This window comes from Pagrus pagrus, assembly GCF_965226575.1.
Source record: "Pagrus pagrus genome assembly, chromosome: 16".
Classification (NCBI taxonomy): Eukaryota; Metazoa; Chordata; class Actinopteri; order Spariformes; family Sparidae; genus Pagrus; species Pagrus pagrus.
The window spans coordinates 19679022-19703934 of record NC_140200.1 but is presented as its reverse complement, the minus strand read 5'-3'; the positions used below and the strand labels follow the sequence as shown (position 1 = coordinate 19703934).

At 39.4% G+C, this 24913-nt stretch overlaps 1 protein-coding gene across 2 annotated transcripts in view; it reads right to left on the bottom strand.

The window, feature by feature from the left end:
• fam184ab (family with sequence similarity 184 member Ab) overlaps positions 1–20139 on the bottom strand; it is a 156831-nt gene extending 136692 nt beyond the window's left edge. Inside the window, exon 1 of one of the 2 annotated variants that reach the window (XM_084377391.1) lies at positions 19400–20139. In XM_084377391.1, the coding sequence (XP_084233517.1) occupies positions 19400–19564 (165 nt within the window). In that variant the 5' untranslated portion in view covers positions 19565–20139. The remainder of the gene's footprint in view (positions 1–19399) is intronic. The other variant, XM_084377392.1, reaches the window with a different exon arrangement.
• Positions 20140–24913: the final 4774 nt, after the last annotated feature.

Here is a 24913-nt window from a genome sequence, read left to right as displayed (position 1 = left end):
GATTGGTCAGTACTAATCGGCTACAGACAGACTACAAACAGAAACCAGGAACCTTATGATACCAAAATCTTGCCCTCGTCTACAGATTCTGCCATTATACACATATGCCTGTTTGTAGAGATAATCAATTGACTTTCAGCTACGAAGGACATGCAAATATAATGAAGTTTGGATAAAGTTAAAGATTTTGATGGCAAAAGTATCATTGTCTATAGTTTTCCCCTGACAGTCAGTGCATGAAAACTTGTAATGTTTGTTTTGTTTTTGGGTCATGGGTCGGGTCAAAAACGCTGGGAATATATCAGGTATGTCTGCTGGTGTCCTGCTGATATCTTATATACCCCCCGTCTTTCAGCTTATTCTTCTTCTCTCTTCTCTGTCCACTCTTGACACCAATGACAAACCAAGACGTGTGTAAAACTTTTTGTCCTTATGACCTTATTCATACTTTACATTTAAACTAAGCGTAGACTGACTGACTGACTTTTGCAAAGAACAATTCCACTGTGATTCCTGCTTGTAATTAAATCTAATTTCAGTTTGGAGCTGCCATGAGCACACGGTATAATAACCACTTCCAGCAATCAGCTTGGAAAGAAAAATGTTATAGTCATTCTCAGCTACAGCTGTGTGGTGCAGATAGTTTGCTTTTGGATTTAACATCGCTGAAAATTCATTACTGTTGAATCTGAGAGCTGTGTGAGGGTGTTTATCTTTCATTTCACAGGATCAGTTTCTGATTACAAGCAGAACACTGCTGACCTTTAATTTGGTACAAACTTTGTATGCTGGCCTCCAAACTGAGCACAATTTCAGAACAACAAAGTATCGGTTGCATCACGAAAGCTATTAATCTCTATTAGCCCCATTTTCCTTCAAAGTTTGGAGTTCTCATGGAGCCTGTTCTCATCAGAAAAACGACATTTATAGGTCACTGTGCAAGCACATTATTACGACCCATGTGTAGAGGAAGTCAGGTGATGAGGTATAAAGAGCAATAAAGCCTGCAAAGTTAGGGGGGCGCAGTGGATGGCAGGGTAAAAACAATTCAGGACTTTCATCCAGGAGAAGTTACCAGTGGTTAAAGGAGACATCTCATGCTTTCCCCCCCCTTTCCTTTAGTGTGTAATATAGGTTCTTGTGCTTGTAAAAAGGTCTTGAAAGTTAAAAGCCCAAAGTCCAGACCAATGGGAGCTCTTCTCTCCAACACAAAACATTTCTCCTGCCTAAAACGCCTCATCAGTAGTCCCGCCTTTAATTCCATGACTTCTTGACATCACACTATCACCATGTCACACATCTGCATAAGACATACATTTATTCACAGTAGAGATGAAGTTAAGCTCGGCTAAAAACATGACAGAGTCGACCAGAGACACACCGAGCGCTGCCTGCTCAGATTTGTGTGAGCTGACCAATCAGAGCAGACTGTGTATTCAAGAGGGGGGTTTAAAGAGACTTCAGAGAGATTTCAGAGAGAGGTAGAATACAGTGCTGCTGCACTGGACAGTATGAGAAAGCTTTTTTTTGAGCATTGAAGCATGTAAAGGGAACAGGAAGAAACCTTGGAGCAGAACCGGACTCAATGATGGGCTGCCACCTGCCTCAACCGGTGGGGTTTAGCGAGATAATACATAAACAAGGTACACACAATCTTGTTTTATTTTTGCCTTAGACAATCTGCACTTGTTAAACCAAATGCCTGAACATAAGAAAGATTTCAACAGAGCTGCAAAATTCTATAATACATTCAGACTTGATTTATTCTCAATTCTATAATTCATCAACTTTAACAAACAGCATCTGCTACACATTAATTAGTGAGCACAAAGAACCAGCAACAGAAACCAGGCAAATACTTTGACACGACAGTCAATTATGGAACTCAGTTTTCTAATGACTCAGTTTCCTGTGTGTTGGTTGAATCAACAGCACACATACTGCCAGTCTCAATTGGTTCCTGGCATCTTTATCATCCTAACTAGCAGCGCTGCTTTCCAGTCAGCCTGAGCCTTTGCATCTTTAGTAAAATTTCCTCAGGATGTCATGAAATTTTCAGTAATCCTTAAAGTCCTCTGCACAAATACAGTAAGAGTTGTTTTTAAAAATCCGAAATGCAGAGGAAGAGAGAAGAAAACAAAACTTAGTTATAATTCCTCTGACATCAGCTGACATCAGAATAATCAACGGACGGCACAGCTGACTGCAGCTGCATGGCTGATTGGGCTGCAGGCAGCACTGTATCCTGTTTGAGTGTGTTTTGAAAACACAGCGAACAGTGAGGCAGCAGATTTTTTTTACTCTGTGTGAGTCTGGTTTTGGTTTGTCAGCTCCTCTGGGCAGCGAGGTCACCATATCAACAACAGAATTTAATTTGGACAAATAGGGTGAATCTACAGCTCTCCGGTTACTGACGCTGGGAGGCTTCTCTTTTGTTGCAGCCCTACTTTTTGATTAGGCTGATTACACAGGTGAATTTTACATGGAATTGTTGCCTGGGGCTGCTCAATTACAGATAAATGGACTAAAACCTCAAAGTTGGAAGCACGTTTTTTTTTTTTCCTTTTAAAGACAAAGTTCTGAGTAAGCACATTCATTTTGCGCACCACTAGAGCAGCTCTATTGGCATTACAGCTCTTTAAATTATGACTAACATTTAAAGTTTAATGCTTTACTGTGAAAGTAGCCAAACAGGACTGCCTCTAATGCTGCAACATGCACTATGAAGAGAAAACAACAAGGGACAGGAGACAAAAATGAGTGGAGCAAAGAGGCAAAGAGAAGCAAGGTAGGCATTTGTAGAGAATGAGCCATATTGATTGGACATAAACCACCACTCAGGCAAACTGATGGGTTTAATGGAGGAATGCTGAGTCATGGAGTTGTCAAGCAGTCAGCAACTCAGGGCAAAAACAGGTCAGAGGGCTGTGTGAATAAATAGATATTTAGGGTAATTGTCTACAATACCTTGATGAGGAACTACCCCCTTTAAAGGTTTGGTCAATCTATTTTTTCCTAAATTGGAGTTCTTATCAGTTTTTCTTCCACTTGTACAATCATCACTCTAATGGAGTCAAATCAGGGTCAGGGATTTCTCATCGTACTTTCAATCAAACAAAATGCTGAAATGTTAAATTAATATGGATGGTGGAAATGGTGAATTTTATCTTCAATTATGTTTTGCACAAACCACTGACTTGTACTGACACACAGCTTGACTGATGAATTGCAAAAACTATTGTGTCTCCATGGCAACTGGAGATAAAGTTGAGTGGATTTGATTTGGATTTCTCTATTCCTGTTTTTCACATGTCACTTGCTCAATTTTTAAAATTCCTCATCCATACAGATATGTTCAATTTATACTAACTGTTCTATATTAGGGGTGTCACGATCTCGATTGTAAGTCGGAAATCGATTGAAGTGACGTCACGATCTCGACCTTCGAAATCAAAGATAGAAGCAAGGATGTTCGCCACGCCCCCGGTAACACGCCTGGCAGGCGTGCCAAAAGGGAAAAACACACACACAGCATGTTGTAGCGCTGCAAGTTAACATTACCTCCTCTAACCTGAAGCTGCAGCCAATTAAAAGACACCATAACAACAGCTGATATAATAGACACATCAACTGAACTCGAACCCCGTCCTGCTACTCTGAAATCACCAGTGTGGAAATATTTTGAGTTCCCAGCGACTTATGTCAACAACGTTCGCGTTCACGACAAATATGGCAGGACATCTCCGCAGGCATAATAAAGAAGTAGATTTATCTGAGAAACCTACAAGGTTAACACCAGCAACTCTTCCGTCCTAATTTAGAGCTTAACTTCCAAAATTCTAAAGCAATAACTAGCGCTATTGGTATATTTGTAGAATCAGACATCCAACCTCATTCAGTGGTGGAAAACCCCAGATTTAAGCATTTAAATAGCATACTGGGACCGCGCTATGAAATGCCAAGCAGGTCACATCTTACCACAAGGTGTTGCCTTCCATGTATGATAATGTGAAGTAAAGTTAAAATTTATATTGTTAATAAATTATTTAAATTTGACAAAAAGGGCTTAGTGTGGTACATTGCAAACAAATAACGGAGATTATATCGCTCATGACACCATGTAGACCAGCGGTTCCCAAACTTTTTCAGCCGCGCACCCCCTTCTATGTCCCAACCGGGTTGACGCACCCCCAATCCCCCACACCTTCAAAAAAAAGAAAATGCAACAAGCTTTTTTATAGCCATATTAAAGGCGGCATGTTTAATCATGCTCAAATGACCAGAACACACATATAATAAAATAATCACGATCACAACAATGTGCACTGGCATTTGAATTAATCTGAAACACTGTAACACAGTTTCAATATAATGCAAAAAAAGTTATGCGCAAGCTTCCACTTTTAAGAGCAAAGAGGATGGATGACAGGCTCAGAATCAGAGGCAGAAAGCAGATAAATTTGGGAAACTGTAATTGTGTAATTATCAGACCGCCATTACATTTTTCATCTCGCGCACCCCCTAGCGGCAGCACCACACTTTGGGAATCCCTGATGTAGACCATCTTTTAAAATAAGAATCAAAAAATTAAATGATTTATCATGGCATAAAAACAATGATCCTATAAATATGATAAATGATTAAAAAAAATGGCATAACCATCTATGCTAAAAGAAAAAAAAGAAAAAAAAAGATTGAATCGTGCCCTTAGAATCAAAAATCAAATCGAATCGAGGATTTGGATAATCGTGACACCCCTATTCTATATGCTGTAAATATTTTATGTGTCCAGATTTATCTTGACATAACTACTTTCTATTTTTCCTTTCTTTGTGTCCAGTCACTGTTTGCTGTTATAATGGTCCAAATATCCCTCCAGGGATCAGTTTCATCTTATCTTAATGGGAAGACAGACTGAGCGCTGAGGGTGAAGTCATAGTGAGCCCCGCTGTTGTTTGGATGTCCTTTAGCTAGAGGGAAGGACGGACAGATAAACAGAGGCACGGAGAGAGGATGGGAAGGAGAGAGGAGTAAACAGGCCTGCCAATTCTACAAAAAGCCAAGATGGGCATAGGATTCAGTAAAATGAAAATAGAACAAAAAGAAATGGCAAGTAAAAAAAGAAAAAAGGACCAAAGAAAGGCAATGTAGTCACCATTAACCCATCTGATTAATATGTAACCAGAATTATAGTTCTGTATGGATATGATTATAAATTATTTAAAAGCGTCAAATGGGTTTCTTTAAATTAATGTCAAAACAGTGTCACAATATGCAGATGATTCCTTTCTCTACATGTCTCATCACTTTCTACTGGCTCACTCAGGATGAAGTCACACTCCTGGCCAATCACTGACAAGTGTCATCTTGTGACTCATTAAAGTGTTGCACAGAGACTTTTTAAGATGTCTTTAAGATATACATCGTTAACCAGCATCTAATAATATGCATCAAAGAAGAACAACCTGCATGTTGTCTGTGGTATTCAAAATTTGATTAGAATCCTGTTTATACTTCATAATAAAGGTGTCACATGGGTCCAAATTAAATTCAATCTGATTGTGCTTTGGGCCCATTACATTGCTGCCAGTCTCTGGTCAGTGTGTAAATATGTCTCATAATCCAGTGGATTACACAGTCTCTCATAATCATGAAACCTTTGCTGTTTTTGACAGCAGCATCACGTTGTAGTCAGTGCTAATATACAGAAAAATGTCCCATTGGACTCAAAGTCAATGTGTCCGACAGCTAATTATCTGAACACAAATACCAATGATCCAAAGGCCCATTGTTCTGAATATACACATTCTGGTTTCACCAACTTACATTCAAAATTTAAGTGACGTAACTAACATAGTTATTCTAAAGAAAACCTTGATCTTTTCCTCAACTTTAGCAGGCAGTTTTGACTCCTAGATCTAACCAAACAGGGACCATTTCTTGTTAATTATTGTATATTTACAGTGAGGATAAAGGTCAACTGACTAAGAAGATGAAGGTCATCTATTGTTACCATGACAACTAAGGTCATCTGACTTCGTCCCTTCCTGCATGTCCATATACATTAAGATAATAAGGGCAAAAAGGAGTGTTGTCGGAGCAGCTGGCCTTTGTAACAGTAGGCTTATGTTTTCTGGGGTTACAGCATTGGACGAATGTGCTTGGGATCCAACAGGACATTTTTCATACTATTAGGGTTTTGAAATAATGGGCAATCAGAACAATGGGCAGGTAAATATAATTTTGAATCCAGTCTAAACAGGTCAATTACAGCCTGAGTCTGACTTCCCACATGTCATTTTACCATTTGTGTAACATGTATGTTGGATATGTTTTCTGCAGTTCTAAATCATAAAGACATTTGGATCATAGTTGGTCTTCAACAGTGACACTAATAATTGTACATTACATGTATTATAAGTAATGAAAATACATGTTAATTCAATCACTGACAGAGTTTGTTAAAACCAAAAATTCTAATGTGGCTGAACAATGTCGCATATTTGAAAACCATTTATTAACAGCAAGTCTGATGCATTTATTTTGTCATTCATCAAAGCGTCTATCATTTCTATGACAAAACATATTACTAATGCAACCACTGTTTGTTCATCATTAGAAGGGATTGCAAATGCTCTACTTTTTGATGGGGAAAAGGCTACACTGTTCAACTTAACTGTTTTTATGACCTATAATTACATAGGCTATTGATTTCACGATCTTAGAATTTAATATATTTGAAAGCTCAACTGTTAAACATTTCTTTACAATTCAAAGTAGAGAATGAGTTCAGTAAACCCTGCTGACTAAACCTTGCTGAGTAAAACTGAATGACCGTGTTTCACCTTGCTCAGCAAATGTGGAAGCCACTGCCTGTAGCTACACTGGTTCCTCTGAGTCATAAAACACATCTGAATGATACTCTTAATAACGTTAAAAAAGAGGGTTAACTGCTGGTGTTGGGAGCTCTTTGTCTGTCTCTCCCATCAGGAAAAAGGAATAGAACCCAGTGAGTAAAGACAGGTCCCTGGTGGCCATGTAGGCTCACACAGCTGCCAAGAAAAGAAGTGAAAGTCGAAGCAGACTTTAGCCTCTAAAATCCCAATGCTTAGTTGCTACTGACAATGTCTGCCAAAAAGCTCCCTTTTCTAGTTAAATGTGTGGGCTGGTGTCAACTGGGGAGGTCTAGACTTTGCAGTGGCTCTCAGTCAAAATTGGCTTTTGAAGGCTGATTACAATATTTACCCAAATATTTCAAGGTGTTGATAATTATTGCTTGTAGCATTTATAGAGTATTTATTAATAAATATAGGGCCAATTAATCCAAAAAGAAAACAAAAATCAAATGTATTAGGATCAAAAGTTTGATGTATTTGTCTATTGTCTATACAGTGGGTTAGGGCAAATCAAGGCAGGTAGCTTGGCTGAAATAAACAGGAACATTGGAAGAACAAAGAGATTAATTTGCAGTAAAATGAAATGGGTGATGAGAGGAGCAACCTGGCCCACAGTTGTCATCGATGATGGATTGTTTATGAATTTTTCAGCCAACTAAATGCACCCACATGAAAATTTATACACCCTCTTTTGTTTTTTCCAAATTGAGGCTATTATGTTCAGACTTTTATACCTTTGATTTTCTTTCATTCTTTTGACTGTATTCATTTGAGAATTCAGGTAGTTTAAGCTAGAATACTGGCCGACCTATTGTGTTCAATGACAGTATGTTTGTGTTTTGTGTGGTAAATTTGCAGGTAATAAATGAAGTCTGTATTTACACTACTGACATTATCTCCTGGGTATGATGTTAAGGCTCAGTGTAACATCAACTTTCAGAAGTGTCTGTCCTACAGCAGCCACATTATTAATATAGTTTAGATTTGATTTGCACACTTTCTGCATGTGTTTGAAGCATAAATACAAATTTGCAGTTCATTTAGATCACATAACGGATGCATTGTGGCTGTACTTGAATATGAAAAACCTTTGTTCTAACCTTCTCTGTGTCAATATAGCCAATTTCACAGCACTGTTGACTGCTGTTCAACATATCATGTGCCTAGTTTAAATTTCTTACTTCAATTGTAAAGAAAACAGATGTTTAAAAAAAAATACAACCCCAAATCCCTGACATGCCATTTAGAACGAGACCAAAATTATCACATGACATGTTGGGCGAAATATTGTGCAGTGGAATTTTTTCTTAACAAATGACAGACATGGCAGATTTTCAGAGGATTAAGTTCACAGACGTCCTGTGCAATTATAACAAATTACTAGAGGTCCCCAGGTAATACAAGACACATGTAAATATGCCTAAAGACTGACATGTTTTGGATTTCTTTCATTAGAAATCTGGTTGTAACTGGATAGTAATCGATAGCTACTCAGATAGTTTTGTTATAAGGGCTGAAATGGTGTATTTGTATTTGTATTTTGCATGGGCCACATAATGCAGTGCCAAAGTTCACATGTGTGAGTTAGGCCCGTAAACTTTAAGCATGTGCTAAGGTAAGCACAACATGCTGATTGTTGTACGTGTCAGTAACACTATGGTGAGCGCAAATGAAACGCCAGAGCTGGAAGACTGGCCTACTTTCGGTAATTCAGTTGTTTGGGAACAATTCAGGTTACTGGTCAGCTACAACAGCAATGGAAAGGCAGCTGTGGATAAGATAAGAACGGTGTGTCTGTGTTACTCATTGAAAAAGGGAAACACATCAAACATGCTAACACACATTCGACCCAGATGAAAAAAAATGTATGCATTTGGGGTTCTTTTCCCACACTCGCACCAAACCATGACTCATAAACCGAGATATTATCCAAACCATGACTTGTGAGGACCCTCTCACCACTAACTATTACACTGATATAATTTTTTTTAGCCCCAACTCAGTTGCATGGATTAATAATGAAACTATCTTTTTTTTCTCAAAAACATGCAGAATGCAGAAATGCTCCAACAATCTGCTGGGTTTTTTTCCACCTCTAATGACATGGATATGTTTCACATCTACACACTCAACTCTGCACAGATGCTGTTGCCCACAAGCTGCTGCCTTTCAATATGGCCACCAGAAGGTCTGTTACATCACCTGAAAGCCCTCACAGTTAAACAATCCAGTGCTGAGCGAGCCTTGTTTCAGGCAATTTGTGGCAAAGCAATGACGTGTTACATACTGCCGGCCCATTAGAGGGGAAAGCAATATTCTGTACTGAGTGGTAGTCATGTTTTGTTTCTTGAAAAAATTGTTGCTTTAGCTTCAGACAAGCTTAATCCTCACTGAATTAGGGCCAATTGCTTCATCTCTGTTCTGTAGCTGTGAATACAAGGAGCAAGGTTAATACAAAGGAAGTGGAGAAAGGGGCAGACAGGTGTAAAACACCTGGTTAATGTAGTTGGAAAAAAAAATTAGGTAGGATCAACATCTTCTCTCTTTCTCTGTTTCTGAACCTCCTCTCCTGTATAAACCACTCCTCTGTTTAATGACCAGATATGTGCTTTTCACAGGGATGCCTTTAAGATATCAGCACTAATGTTTTTGAATGGATGAATGCAATCAATGAAAAAAACTCAAAGAAGCACATAAAAAGGCAATAAAGACAATCTTATATTCATTTTAAGGTTGTGATTATCGATATCAGTGTTAGTTTTGGTCGACTACTGATAAAATAAATGAATGTAAAAATTAGCTCCTTAAGCTTTGATGTAGCATCCTCTCTCTGTAGTCACTACTCTGTGGTCTTACTCAATGTCCCACCTACAACACTATCTGACTGGTTACATATCAAAAATAATAGTCTGTCAACGTTCAATAATCTGAATCTGCAAAGTAACCAGTGACTAAAGTTATCAAATAAATGTAGTAGAGTACAACATTGCCCTCCAACATGTAGTGAAGTGGAAGTATTACTGTAAGGAGCAGAAAAAGGAAATACTCAAGTTAAGTACAGTATAAGTCCTTCAAAGTTGTATTTTGGATTTGTTTCCCCATAAGCTTACACTGTGAAAGAAGCAGCTGTTTTTTTTGTTTCTTAGTGTCAGAACGCCTGCTAAGCGACTTGTTTCACAAACAGAATATGAGCCATTCGGTCCAATAAGATTTGAAAAAGTTAAATAGTTTTATTCCCATTCAACTTAGCAGAGGGTTTGATGTTAAGTTAGTCACAGGCTGAAGTCTCTAGTGCGAATGCTAGATGGGCCACAGAATGTGGGAGCCAGTGTTTCCCACACGTATAGTTTAATTGGGCTGACTGCCCAGATATATTAACAGCCTTCTGCCCTACTCTGAATGAAAAAGGCTACGCCTCTGACAATGTATCCAGATACCCCTTATAACATCCATGCTACTGAGGGAGTTGCACCGCCATGTTTCTACAGTAGCCCAAAATGGACAAACTAAACACTGGCTCTAGAGAGGGGCTTTTGCATTTTTTTTGCATCTACTGCATTTACTGTGGGTTCTCCTACACTTTTGAAAGGGGAGAGTGAGGATAGGGGTGCTAGATACTAAATCCTACAAACTTGACCTTTAACTACAGTACTTGAATAAATCATACTTCGTTACATTGTGCCACTGGTTAATCTAAGATTCTCATTTTTACTGCAATTGCCCATTGGTTCCAAATATCCATTATTGGTCTCCTTGATTACTTATTTGTCTGCATCTGCCATGGAAAAAACATTGTGGGCGATAAAAATTCTAAAACCTTACAATAACATTAGTCATTCAGTGAATCAGTGAGGCAGGTTTCATTGCAGCTTTCACAGTCTGTTGGGTACAATTCTTCCACACCACACTGCAATGATTCCTCAGGTCAGACATCTCTAACAGTCGTAATAAAAACACTCTGTTTGTGTTTACAGACAAACCTCCTTCATATTGGAGATGGAAGACACTGACAGACTCTTGTGAGACTTTCCACAAAAACAATAAAATGCTGGTCTGATTCATCAGCCGTAACAGCCAACTGTTCATTGGCGTTGCTCTACGTCTCGCCTGTCGCTGCAACGCAATTGGCTGCTGCATCGGCCAACGGAAACGGGCCAGAGAGGAGTAGTAGAAATGTGTCTTCTAGCTGGGTGAAGGCAGAGGAAACACTCAAGGTCAAACATTAAGAATGGCTCATCAAATCATCGTCCACACACACCTCGTGAACCTACGAGCTGCTGTGTATGTGTGTGTGTTTAAGCATGTGTGTGTAAGTCAACAGGCGTGTCAGCAGTGCTTTATTTGTAAGGGATAGTGCTTGAGGCCAATATGTCTCTCTCTCTCTCTCTCTCTCTCCCCTTTTCTTCCTCCCTGTCTTTCTGGATGTGTGTTTCAGTGTGTGTGTGTGTGAGAGAGAGTGTGTGGGCGTATCTTAATGAAATCTGACAGTGAATTGTGACAATCAGTGAAGGAGCATCCTGCAGAGGTTAATAAGCTGTAGTCCTCACAGCAGCTGCAGCAGACCACATTCACGCACACACATACACACAAATCTCCCGTGCTTTCATTCTCCCAAAATTATATTTCGAGATTGCAAAGTTGACATACTTGGCCGGCACTTTGAGCCACTGTGAGGAGCGATCTTTTCAGTTTGTCACCTCCAGAAGGAGACCAAAACAGACGTCATTACTCCCTTCGCTTCCTGTTTTCTGTGATAAACAGCTTATAATGAGATGTCACTCAGCGTGTGTCGTCGTTTCTCTTACCATGCATCTTTTACACCGTTCACACATTGACGGCAGTTGCTCTCAGAGGTATATGTGGAGGTATATTTAATGCTGGGTCTAAAAAACAACAACCAAAATTCTCTGTAGGAAAAAAAAATCAGTCATTTCCTTAACACGGGAAGCAAAATCTCTCTTGCTTATTCGGAGCAGCTGCTGCTAATCTGTGTCTTGGGAGTGTTCTTGAAATTTCCATTCAATTAAGAGATTGTTATCAAGGTTTTAATAAACCCAGCTCCTCATTTGTTGCCCAAATTTACACTAGGAATATTGTAACAATCGTAGGAGATAGGGAGATGATTAGCAGTAGCAGTTAGTATAATTATTGCTTAAAATACAACGGATAATCATAGTAACAGCAGCAGCAGTAACAAGAAAACAACATTTTTTTTTTCAACTTTTGTTTTAACATTCTAATATCTAACTTGTTTGATAGGTTTGTCAAGAAAAGTCTGTATTTAAATTGAAAACTATTATTATTTTAAGGATTTTGTCAATAAGAATCTGCATTTTAATTAACAGATATAGTTATTTTGAAGATTTTGGCTAGAAATATCTGTATTCTGATTGAAAAATATACCTATTTAAGGATTTTGTCAAGCCAAATCTGTATTTTTGTGGGAAAAAAAAAAAAAACTTACTTCGAGGATATTTAAACATAATGTCTTTAACATTGGCAAAAAAATACAGCTGTGACACAAAACAGCAGCTTTGTTTTTGAATGAGCAGTATCGGACTTTAAAATCCCTACTGGATCAGCCCTTATCTATTCCCAAGTCTGGAGTCATGTTGCCCTGACCATCTGCTCTCTAACCCTGCCCAGGATACACACATACCACCCCTGGATTATGGCATCAACACACACACATGCACACACATGCACACACATGCGCGCACACACACATGCATTTTGGCTTTAATGTTGCTGCCAAGTGATGACAGCGTATTTGTGTGTTTTCAGCAGTATTTCCAGCCTGTTCAGTCACTGGTGCAAACACTCACGTGTCTGGTCATAAAAATGCTATCTCTTAAAGTTCAGCAAACACAAACTGGGTAGACGTTTATCTGGAAATATTTTCCCAATTTTTATCTACATGATTTACTTCTTTCCTACGACAGTTGGACGCATGAAGAAAAACACAAATTACAAATGACTGTGTGAACAAAAGCACCAATGCTGAATGCAGAATATTACTAAATCCATTATCAGAGGATAACACCCAGGCCTCTCATTATCACAGTTTGGATCAATCTCCACTATAAAACAGACCATGAAGCTCAGTTTACACACTCATGCATACTTGGGGGAATTAATCGTGAATAATGTTTCACTGGATTCTAGGGCTGCAGCTAATGATTATTTTTTACCGTCCATTTAACTGTTGATTTTTTTCTTTCTGGGTCCAACTCCAGATTCTAAGCCAGTGCCTTGGTCAAGGGCACTGACTGGAGCATTAACCATGTTTTGATGGTGGGGGAAACAGGGGTATCCGGAGGCAACAGTGCACTGTTGCCTCACAGCAGTATGCATTACAACAGTGCACTGTTGCCTCACCACTGTGCCTCAACCACTGTGACACCAGCAAGCAAAATATTCCACAACTTTGTTCGAAATGTAGGTTTCTGCAAGCCACACATATGTTGCAGCTTTGCGTTTCTTTGCGTTACATTTTAAATTTTATGTTGTGGCAATGCTGTTCTTTTGTTCTGGTTAGGTTTAGGCACAAAAACCACTTGGTCAGGGTTAGGAAGAGATCATGTTTTCAAATACCTGCTTTGGTTGCCACAAACACAGCTGAAAAATGTCTTTACTATATCCAGTGGTTTCATTCTAACAAATGTTGAAACAGTCTAGAACTGCGGTCAGTGGCTTGGCAGCCTCACAACATGGAAGTCAGGTCATAAACATGTAATGTGAATGTGATATGACACACAGTGTAGGAATGTCAATATGGTCCGTAGCACATAACATGTACAAATGTGACCGTATCTAGCTGTCAACATTTTTTTCTGTCAATTAATTAATTATTGCAAAGGTCAGCCCTTTCTTTTAAAAATCATACCTGTAGTTTTCAATAAAAAGTCAATATCTTTGAAGTGTACTGTATCTGTTCATCCACATATTGCTATAGATCTTTTCCACAGAGTCTGCTACACAATTTCATGAAGAATAAACAGGTATTTGGCCATGCCGGTAGCTTCATTGGTAGCGCATGCAACCCGTGTACAGAAGCTGTGTCCCGGGCTTGAATATGACCCATGACCTATGGCCATTTTCTATATGTCATTCCCCCTCTTTCTCATCCCGTCTCCTGTCAATCTTCAACTGTACTATCCAATAAAGCCATGAAAAAGGCCCGAAAAAAAAAGAATAGACAGAGATTGAACAAAGCTTCAGAAATTATAAAGAGCAGGAAGGAAGATATCAGCAGGGTTTTGATTATGTGGATGAAAAGTAGTTTTTCAATGGTTCTTTGTTGAAATGTGCACAATGATGCTGTGTTGCTGCAGCAGCACTACAGAATTTGACATGCAGACACTGTACACACACACACACACACACACACACACACACACACACACACTACACTACATTTCGCTATCTCTGTCTCTTTCAATCCCTTGGTCCATGAAATACATGGAGAGCTCAGAGGTCTATTTCTGATTCACTTCGACAGTAAAGACAGTCAGGCATTGCTGATGACACACACACACACACACACACACACACACACACACACCCAAGGCGAGGTAATACATTTGTTATAAGGCATTCTCCTGACGATGCAACATGACATGCTGCCTTCTCTGTTTCCCGGTGTTTAGACAACAACCATAAACTTCAGTCCTGACTCACTGCGGACAGGCCACAAAATCAGGCTTATTCCTTTAAAAAAAAAAAAAGGAAACCTCGTCCCACTTCTTACATGCCACTGTCCTGAATTATAATTTATATAAAACTTGTTGCCATAGCAGCAAAACCCCTACATTGCCTTCTTTTTGACAGAGACACTACAATAAAGGCAAACCCATCAGAGAGTATAACTTATGAAATACGGCTTTCCGAAAAAATTATGACAGCGAAAATCCTCACAGAGCCCGAACTACACAAAGGGGCCGGAAAGCAGCTTTGTGGGATTAAAAATTACTGCGAGAAGTCTTAAATAACAGTGGCAGCAAACAAGTCTTGCATCACGAATCATGAAATCCAACGCCACGGGAGAATAGCAATCAATGACTGATTTACTGAGCGAGCATGAAGTCCCTGGAAAAGCGTATAGAATCAGTGTTTGCAGTGAAGCCATAGGTGCACTGAAGTGACAACGCTGCTGCACTCTGTCTGTGCTCCAGTCTCGTTTTCTTTGGCTGTGTCCTTTTTTTATTTGTTTGCTACTAAAGAAAAGATAATCATCAAAACTCAGGAAACTGAAGGAGAAGAAAGGCTTGTCAAAATGACATAAAATGTATGGAAATGTAAGGAAAAAGAAATATAGAATATAAAAACTATAAAGGGGACTCATCTTGATCAATCACGATTTGCAAACAGGCTAGTAAGAACCTGATATACAGTAAGTAGGCCAGTCAGAAAATGAGATAAAATATTCAGATGCCTCAATCGTTCTTGCGTCATCCTCAGATACAGCAAAGCAAAGCTGGAAATCGTTCAGCCCGTAATGTGCCAGAGAGCTGCTCAGAGAGGTTTCAAGGTTGCTATTTATTCCTGAACGCATGCAGCTCTGCTCTGACTCCGGAGATCAACGGTCAGCGCGAGCAGATGGCCTGCATGCTATCGGCCTATTCCCCCCGCTTTGTCGTAGGCCTAATACAACAGGGCACGGGAGATACGAGGCCTGTGGGAGCGTGTGGGAGTCATGTGACCTGACACATGAAAACAGCTTTCACAACAGTTTTAGCTGGTGAATACTAGCTGGAAATACTGTTTAGCTCAGCTTTACCTGTAAAACTCTACCAGGTTCACTTTTAATTCAAAAACAGCTGATAAAATGTGGCTATTTTGTGTTTGTTTGTCTTGAAATTCTTATTTTCCCTCATGATGGATTATAAATGATTCACTGAATGTACAACACAGGCAACTGTATCACGTACTGACAGGGAATAACACAAATTTCCATTAAATCTTACTGTGAGTCATCATCCAATTTGTGTTAAATATCAACTCAGTAATCTGTGATGTACTCATCAGGCTGTCCAACCCCTTCACAGCCACATGCCCCATGGCCTCATATTTGAGTTAATTTCACACTGTAATACAACTCATCTTTGGCAGAGGTTTATAAAAGCATCGGAGACTGAATTTAAAGACGCTGATGCGACAATATAAGTGGTCTATCAGTCAAATCAAAGAAATGAACTGAAATGTTAAAGGAAGGAATTGTGCTTTAATAATGCAGATTACCACAACTGGGCAGGCAGCGCACTTTAATGTTTAGTGCAGAAGTGCTTGACTTTTAGTTGTTGTTGCTTGCAGGTGAAAATAAATCCACGCAAGCAGGTTAAGTGGGACTAAAACAAAACTATCAATAATGGAAGTAAAGTCATTTAAATGCTGTTGAACTATGGACAACTTTGTATTTTTCCCTTTTTCAGGCAACTTTCAACAGCCCGGTCACCAGAATAAAATGTTGGCAGCTAACATTTCTGCAAACCACTGATAAGTTCACATATGTACATGTCTTATATGCTACATACCATAATTGCCATTTCTACAATACATGAAATATCACATTTATATTACGTTTATGACCTGACTTTTCAGGAGATAAAGGAATTGGTGGTGGAGTTACTGGCGAGAGGCTGCCAAGCCCCTGACAACCGTTTGAGTCTGGGTTAGGGGTTATGGAGAAAAAAGGAGACCTTGGGACAATTTCCAACTGTGTTTGTGGCTACTAAAGCAGGTATTTTAAGCCAAAACATAAACCAAGACAGTAACTGCAGTTGGGGAGTACATTTCAATATTTGGAAGTGTGACACTACTGGATATATTCAAGGAGAATTCAGGGTTTCCAGCCCAAACCAAGATGTTTTAAAATTGAAAATTGAGCCAAAGGAAATGATTAGCTGCAACATAAAACAATGTAAAGCAGCAACGTATCCACACGACATACATAACAAACATGTACTTTCATATCAGGAGGTGGATGGGATGGCAGTAGAGTTACAGGCGAGGAGGCTGCCAAGTCAGTGACCGCAGTTCAAGATATTGTTTCAATATTTATAAGCATAACACTACTATATATTTAAGTAACTTCAGGACGATTTCCAGCTATGTTTGTGTCAACAAAACGTGGATATTTTTGACAGGAAGTCAGAACTTCTCCAACCTTGTTTGTTGCGACTAAAACAGGTACATTAAGCCAAAGCATGATCTTTCCCTAACTAAGTGTGTTTTGTGCCTAAACCTAACCAGAGCATAAGCACGGTGTTGTCTTAGGATAAAATAGAAAATAAAACCTAAAGAAACGTAAAGTTGCAACATTAAGAAATGTAAACTTTCAACATATCCATGTTTTGCAGAAACGTACATAACCACCACTTATTCTGTTGACTGGTTTGAATTTAAACCAGTGTTACCAAACTTATGCTTACAGGGTTTGTTCATACTCCAGATTTGCCAAAATAAATCTAATATACAACTATTCTATCTTTCCAACATGCTACTCTAAACCTCTGTGAAACTCCTGCAAATAATAGAAATTTAAAGCATAGCGATCACAAAATTGCTTGTGAAAAGTGTTATTTAATGACCTTTATTTGAAATGATAATATGGTACTAAACTTAATTACACTGAATATTATAATGCAATAACTCGCTTGTGATGGCATCTGAGTATTACCAATAGAAAGCTCCGACATTTCTTGATTATAGACAGTTTAACGAGAGTGGGGCTCAAGTACAGCGTGCCTACTGGTAAAATAAAATGTAAAAAGTGAAAAATACTTTTATATAATGTGTGTAATATCCTTGGCATTCATTGTCAAGTAGGTGCACTGGATGTTTTGATATGGAGAATTAGCTAACAAGGTGAAAAAGACTTCTTTTTCATTTCAATGTTCCTTTAAAGAGCCCATACTGCACTAAAGCTTGGCACACACCTCGCCCAAGGCTGCTGAATTATGATTTCTTTTTTCAGCCTCCACTTCCTCAGCACAAAGAGAAACACTGCGAGCACAAATCTTAAGTTAGTGTCAGTAGCGAATCCTTGGAGGATATAACTGATTGGAGGTGTCAAACTCTTCATTGGCAAAGAGGAGGAAGCATCTCAAAAGAAAAAGAAAGGAAAAACGAAGGCCACCTGGAAACATGTGAGAGATGCAGGTAGACCTACAGCATGATGATAATGACACACCGGAGACATAAACATGCTTTGACCCTGAGTGAGTGAGTGTTGTGGAGAGGTTGCTGCTCTCTGTTAGAAGTTGGAACCCTGTCATTTTGGCAATTGGGAGATGAAAGCACAGCTCCTCAGGGCAAAAAGCGTTTCAAACGCCCTTGAAAGCCTACAGGTAGGGTTGGTGTAGAAGTGCAGCAGCCGAGTCAGCTGGGATAAAGCAAATAAGATGTTTAACTGGACTAATTCTGGTTAACGAGCTCCTAAATCTCATATATACTTTATAAACAAGACATATATTTTCATAGAACTAAAGATTACATGCTGTATGAATAAATATTTAAGTGGAATGTACATCAAAAGGCTCAATATTTAAATTCAACACCATATGCACTTGCATAACAACAAGGGACCTGCAAGGCATGGCATATCAATATTCTAAATAAGCATATAAGGAGGGAGTAAAGGGAATTGCATGACCCTAACAGCATATTTAAATGGCCGGTTATGGCAAGCATGTGTCTTATTTTCCAGTCTCATTTTCATGAGGGATCAAAGTTTGGAGGAAGAGCCTTATTTAGCTGCATAATTATTTATGAAGGCCCCCAGACCAACATTAACATGTGCAAGTAAAACAAAATGCCAGCACAGTCTGTGTTGCAAAGGGTGATTAATGACTGATCTGATTGTTGTCGCGGCTAATGACCCGATATTGATGGATGCAGCATCCGAACAGAGCGGGTTCGCCTTCAGGCAGCTCATACAGTACCTCCCGAGCGTGCCGTTCTTTCTGCTACGAACAGGGATTAATTCCGAACTCCGTTTGGGGATTTAACACTTTTATGTTTATCTGCCGTTTGCCTGCAATACGTGCTTTTATCACGTGTTTTAAGATATTTGAGGAAAACAATACTGGCTGCATTTTAATTCGGCATATAATTCAAATGCCATGCACCGTGTATTTTAATCAAAATCCAACTTGGAGCATTAATTCCTCTCTGATTCCCAGTTTCCCTCCACCAAAATACTGCTTGAGTTAGCAATGTGAGGCAATTGTAAAAGTTGATTATTCTATCAAGGGAATTGGTTATTTTTGTGTGAAATTAATGCCGAAAGTACTCAAAGATTCTTGAAATTCAGGAAGAAATGAAAATATTGTTGTGCTTGTTGGAAACGCTCACCATACACAGGTAATTTACTAAATAGATGAAATTCCTAACGGGGTTTGTAGCACAGTTCTCATAAGAACAGGAGGTATGGGGTCTAACCCAAAGGTTGACAACACTGCTCAGGGAGAGTGAGGAAAAGGCCCCATGATAACACTCCTTACCTTTGTTAGCTGTGCTATTTTCTTGCTCATCTTCAGGTGCAGGTCTTGGGTATATTCCATGGCGATGCCGGACTGAAAGGACATGCTGGATGTCGTGGTGGACGAACTAAATTTCCCCTGACCGGCAGGGCAGTAATACTGCTGCCAACCCGACCCAGTCGCCATCTTCACAACGATGCTTCAGATGCTTAAGAGAGATATGGGCTTTTATAATAAACCGGACGCTGCTATAGAGACGGCCAGCGAGCGGCGGAGAGGACCGGGACAGTGTCGGATTTTTGCCGAGACACAACAAGAAAAAATAATCAAAAGAATGAAGCCTCTTTAGCCCACAAAGTGTTAAAAATTGGTTTCATTTTGCTCGGGTCCCGATAGTAGTACACCAAAGAGGTGAATTTTGTTATTTAAGCCCCTGAAATGTTAGCTACAACCATCTTGTCCGTTCACAGATGTGGCCGTTTGCAGTGCTCCGAGGTGCGGGTCCTGTCTGCTGTCACCTGGCGCTGATGAGGAGCTGTTTTTCGGGCGGCTGACTGGCTCCCGGACGGTCACCTTGATACCGAAATGTTCTCAGCGGGAGCCGTTCGGAGTGGTTCCTCCTCGGTGTGTTCCGGCTACATTGACGGAGAGTGTGTAGAGATTGACGGTGTGTGTGTGAGAGTGAGTGAGGAGGACAGGCTCGGCGGTTGGTTGCTGCTGCTCTGTTGCCATGGATCACCTCAACACTTCATGCTGCATTCACGTAGGATGGGAGCAGCGCCGCGTTCAGGGGCTGTCGGAAAAACCTAAATGAGGACGGTGAGCGCACATGAGAGACCGAGCAAGGCGCTGAACATGACGGTGAAAGTGAGATGTGACGTTCAAGGGGTTGGGTTTTGTTGTATGCCACATTTTAAAAACGGCTTGAGACAAATTGTTAAATCAAATCAAATCAATTTTTATTCACATAGACCCAAATCACATTGACCCAGGGCTTTACTTTCTGTGGGTTTTTTTTTTTTATAGGATCTGTGTTTGTTTATTAGGTACTACTATGTATGTTTTTTTCTGCATTAATAAAAAAACACCTTGTTTAAATAATAAAAATATACAAGAAAGATAATGAATCCGACTGAGCAGGTCAAGGTGCCCGGCACATACAGCCTCCACTCCACTATGGTGACCTGGAAGAGGACAAGCCACACAATTAGAGAGAGAAAAAAACAGCAGAATGTGAAAGGATTTGAATTTTACAGAAGTACAGATATACGTTAATACACAGACCTGTTATATTTAGCAGGCTAGTTTCAAGACAGTCAGCTGAACGTAATGATTGTAGCTCAATTAGCAGGACTTACACAAGTAGCAGACAATGTTACATTCCATCACCGATCTACGTGCAAACCCTTTTTGGGGCAAATATGTAGGCTGAAGAACTGTTGTGAAGAACACTATACTACAATTTACTTAGATTTTTGGTCTTTTTCTTTCTTTTATAAATTATTTAATTTAATAAATATAAAAATAACACAATAAAAACACAATAAAAAGTGATACATCCAATGTAAAGAATAACCAAACATGCTGTCATACAGTAGTGGATCACTGGGCAGGAACAGGGCGAGTTAGATTACATTAAAAAGCGATGAGATGTTGGCTACTCTCACCCTGATGCTTCGGCAGCTGCAGGTTAAAGCTGTTATCACATTCAGTAGAAGGGCGATGAGTCAGGTGTATAAGTACTCCTGTATATCATGATTATAAAAATCAATACTGGTTATGGTCCTGGCAATTGTATTTTGTCTATGTGGATGCTTGTAACATTAATGCATTTTCTGAAAGTTGTTTTCATTTGTGATGATACAAATATTCACATCTGGGTAACCTGAGCTTCACAGTATATCTACTGTAGTTTATCACACACACATCGTTTGTTTGCGCCTTGCTTTTGAGATTAACACATCAACACCCACCGTATTGTTATGTATGGTGTGTTGTCCCATACTGTATGCCAGCGCCTGAGATGAATTTCCGTTTTATGTAAATTTAATTGACAATAAAGTTGTCTGAATCTTAATCTGTGATGATTCTTTGTCAAAATTTTTGGAGTAGAAGTTTTTGGTAAACATCTCCTGTTCTCTAATCAGCCGTCAGGGCTCCTTTCATGTTTTATGGTAAAGATGATATATGAGCATCCAACCGGATGCTGTTCTCCTTAGTTCACACGGCATTGCATGTTTATATGAAGATTAAAACCTGGCCCACCATCTGCTCTGCGAATGAATATTAACTCTCTCCTGTTCAGCCCCAGAGCGATCATAAAACAATGCAACCAGATGCTACACCTGAAACAAAGTGAGTTTTCCTCAAAATCTAAAGTACTTCTTCTAAAACATAGGAGGTTTATTCCTGGAGTTTTAAACAGGGGAGTCAGTTAAAGAAAAACCCTTAAAATAAAATCTGTATCATCTCTTCTCACAGTTTCTACCATCTGATATGAACAGGGACTCCCAGCAGGGAGGTCATATGAAGTACACTATTCTTCCATGGAACATGAATGCACCAAGTTGAATGTCAGTGACGTCACGTCATCTATCAAAGCTTAACTGAAGTGAAATAAAAAATTGAAACTGACTGGAATGGCAGCTGCAGGCAGTACCTCGCATAGTCGTAATCACAGGGATGACGCAAACAGTATGATTTCTATTTATGTTTCCACATGCTTTCTGCATCGCTGGGGGTGTTCACAGCATGTGTGTGGGTGTATCTGTACAGAAATGTGTTAGAATTAAATTAAAGATGGTTTCCAAATGTTGAAAATTGATGAATTTATGAATTGGATTGTAGAAACAGGTCACACTAAGGCCTACAAACAGATAACCAGTGCAGTATGATTCAATTTTACAATAACTGTGTCACCATAATCACCAGATTGGAAGTGGATCATAATGTTCATGGGATTAAAAGGGCAATATCATTAAATGTACTCCTATCCAGTAACATTAGCGTGTGACTAAAGGCTATCTAATTTAATTTCCACTCATTAAAATAACACCACATGCACAGTATTATTAAGAAAATTATAAAGACATATTCTTTATTTTTCCTGAAATCCAAATGTAGTACATTACATAAGGTTAGCTGACATAAACCTAAATAAAATGCTAATTGTGTTTGTCTAATCATAACTTAGTGACTGTAATTAGGCACTGTAGGGTGCTCTTTTCTTTCCTTTTCTTTTCTTTTCTTTTCTCTTGAAAACCAAGAACACAGGAGCTGAAGGGTCAAGTTTGAAATAAAGAGTGCTGTTAGCATGCCAAGCTAATACCTAGCTACTTTAGCTAGTCTTAAAGCATGATATGTATGTAGCTAACAATTGCATAATGTTATTTAAGTCAATCCAGATGCCTGTTTTAAAACAATTTAACTGGAAACAAAAGGCAGCCGGAGCCGAGTGTTTTCAACCAAATTATGGAGTCAATGTTGAAAGACTTAGCTGACTTAGAATCACGGAGGCCTACGCAGCTAACAAGAACATAATGATATTTAAGAGTTCAACCCAAAACAAAAAACTCAGCCTGAGGCCAGTGTTTTCAACCAACTCATGGGTGATTGGTGTAATAAAACCCTTTAATCCCCAAGCATCTCCTCCATGACTGCTGCTAGCGCTTAAACTATGGATAGCAATTAAATAGCTAATGCTAGCGTAGCACCAAAGGATACAATATCAAAGAGAACAGAAAGTTTGGCAGACGCAGGCTATTGACATATGCTTAGCCAGGTTTCGATACAAAACTAGCACAAATTTTAACCAGAATTTGGAGTGAGGAAATGCAGTGATTCAATCTACTACTGTCATGTGAATATTGAGAGTCCACTCATTGAGCTAAGAAGCAGGGACGCTAATGCTCTCGCCAGGTGCTGCTTTTAACACTGCAGAAGAAAAAGGCAAACAAGATGATGTAGCCTAACCAAAAGAGCACCAGTCAACCACCAAATATGATGGAAATTTGGCATTTAAGTTTGTTTCATGTCTTATTTTGAAGGTAACAGTCTACGTATCACTCCACACAGGTCTAATGTTTTCATCTGCTGCATTATTTTATCCCTCCAGTGAACCTTTAAGTCACATGCTTCATGTACACCATGATTAATTGGCCACATTTGTTAGCTGCACGTTACAGCAACTATTCCGCTTCAGGCAATTAAATAAATTGGGATATTTTGAGTTATGGCATCACTAATCAGCTTTTTCTCATGCGTACATTTAAAATGTGCACAAAAACAGGCGGACAGAAATCCACTTGTAGCCAGGGGGCATAATGAAATGTCAATTTTCGCATTCATAGTTTTCCTTCTCTACCGATCTGTTATCGGAGTGTGTAATGTATAGTTCATTTTCCCCAAACCTCGAACCAGACTCCAACATTGATACTGGATCAATAACTCCAACTCACAGTGAGGTCAAACACAACAAAAACTCTCACTTTCCTGAAGTTACATCACTTTAAAGATGTAGGAAGCACACACACACGGTGTATATACGAGCACACACACACTTCATAATCACTCTTGTTCGCCGAAGCTTGAAACTAATATGGGTGTATTAATTTTTGTCTTGTCTTTGTCTCGCTGTAGGTCAGTAACTCTTTAAACCTTTGAGGGCGGTGAAAAACGATTGGTTGCACTGCGCACACCGGCAGTCGTACACAAAAATGGATGGTTTGATGTATCGAGTAATTGTAGAAAGCAATGGTAAGTATTCACAGAGTGCATTTATTATCAAGTTAAACAAGAAAGAGCCTCAAGGCCCATCAATAGAGGGATTAAGCTCCCCGGTGCTGAAATTATTCATTACAGCGTACAAGGTTATCACACAGGCTCAGTTGTTGGTTTATGTGCAGATACCTGCGGCAGGGGCAGGGGGCATCAATAAGCTCTGACAAATCCCCTGCATCTACAATCATTTACCAGCAAAACCTACAAAGCCTCAGTTTATAAACACAAGAAAACATTCAGGGACAAAATGAAGCAAGAGCTGATGACTGACAGGATGTTATCTGGTGAGGGTGATATGTTGCTGTGAGCCACCATCTTACCAATACTCTGAGTGGGGTGTCTTCTCTCGATATTCTTCTCTCCTCTGGCTTTCCTCTCCGAACTATGAGAAGAGGAAGAATATTTTTTTAAATCACATACAATATAGTTAACCTGGTTCTCTGCCCAGCAGAGCAGTGGGCAGCCAATGTACAACACCAGGGGACATAAACAGACGCTTCTTTTTTACAATGTAGGCTTATGGAAAAGAGTCTTTTTAGGTCCCAGTGCATCACGTGACGATGTAATTACACAGTTTGGCCACCACAAAAGTTGGCTTCAAGCCTGGCGCTCTTCCTGGGGGTTGGATTTTCCCCCATTGTAGCCGTCCACAAAAAGAGGGGAGACAAGTGGACAGGGAGGTGAAGGGACAGTCAAGGAGAGAGAGGGAAAAAGAGGAGAGCTCTGATTTTATAAATGTAAATAAGTAATGCTCAG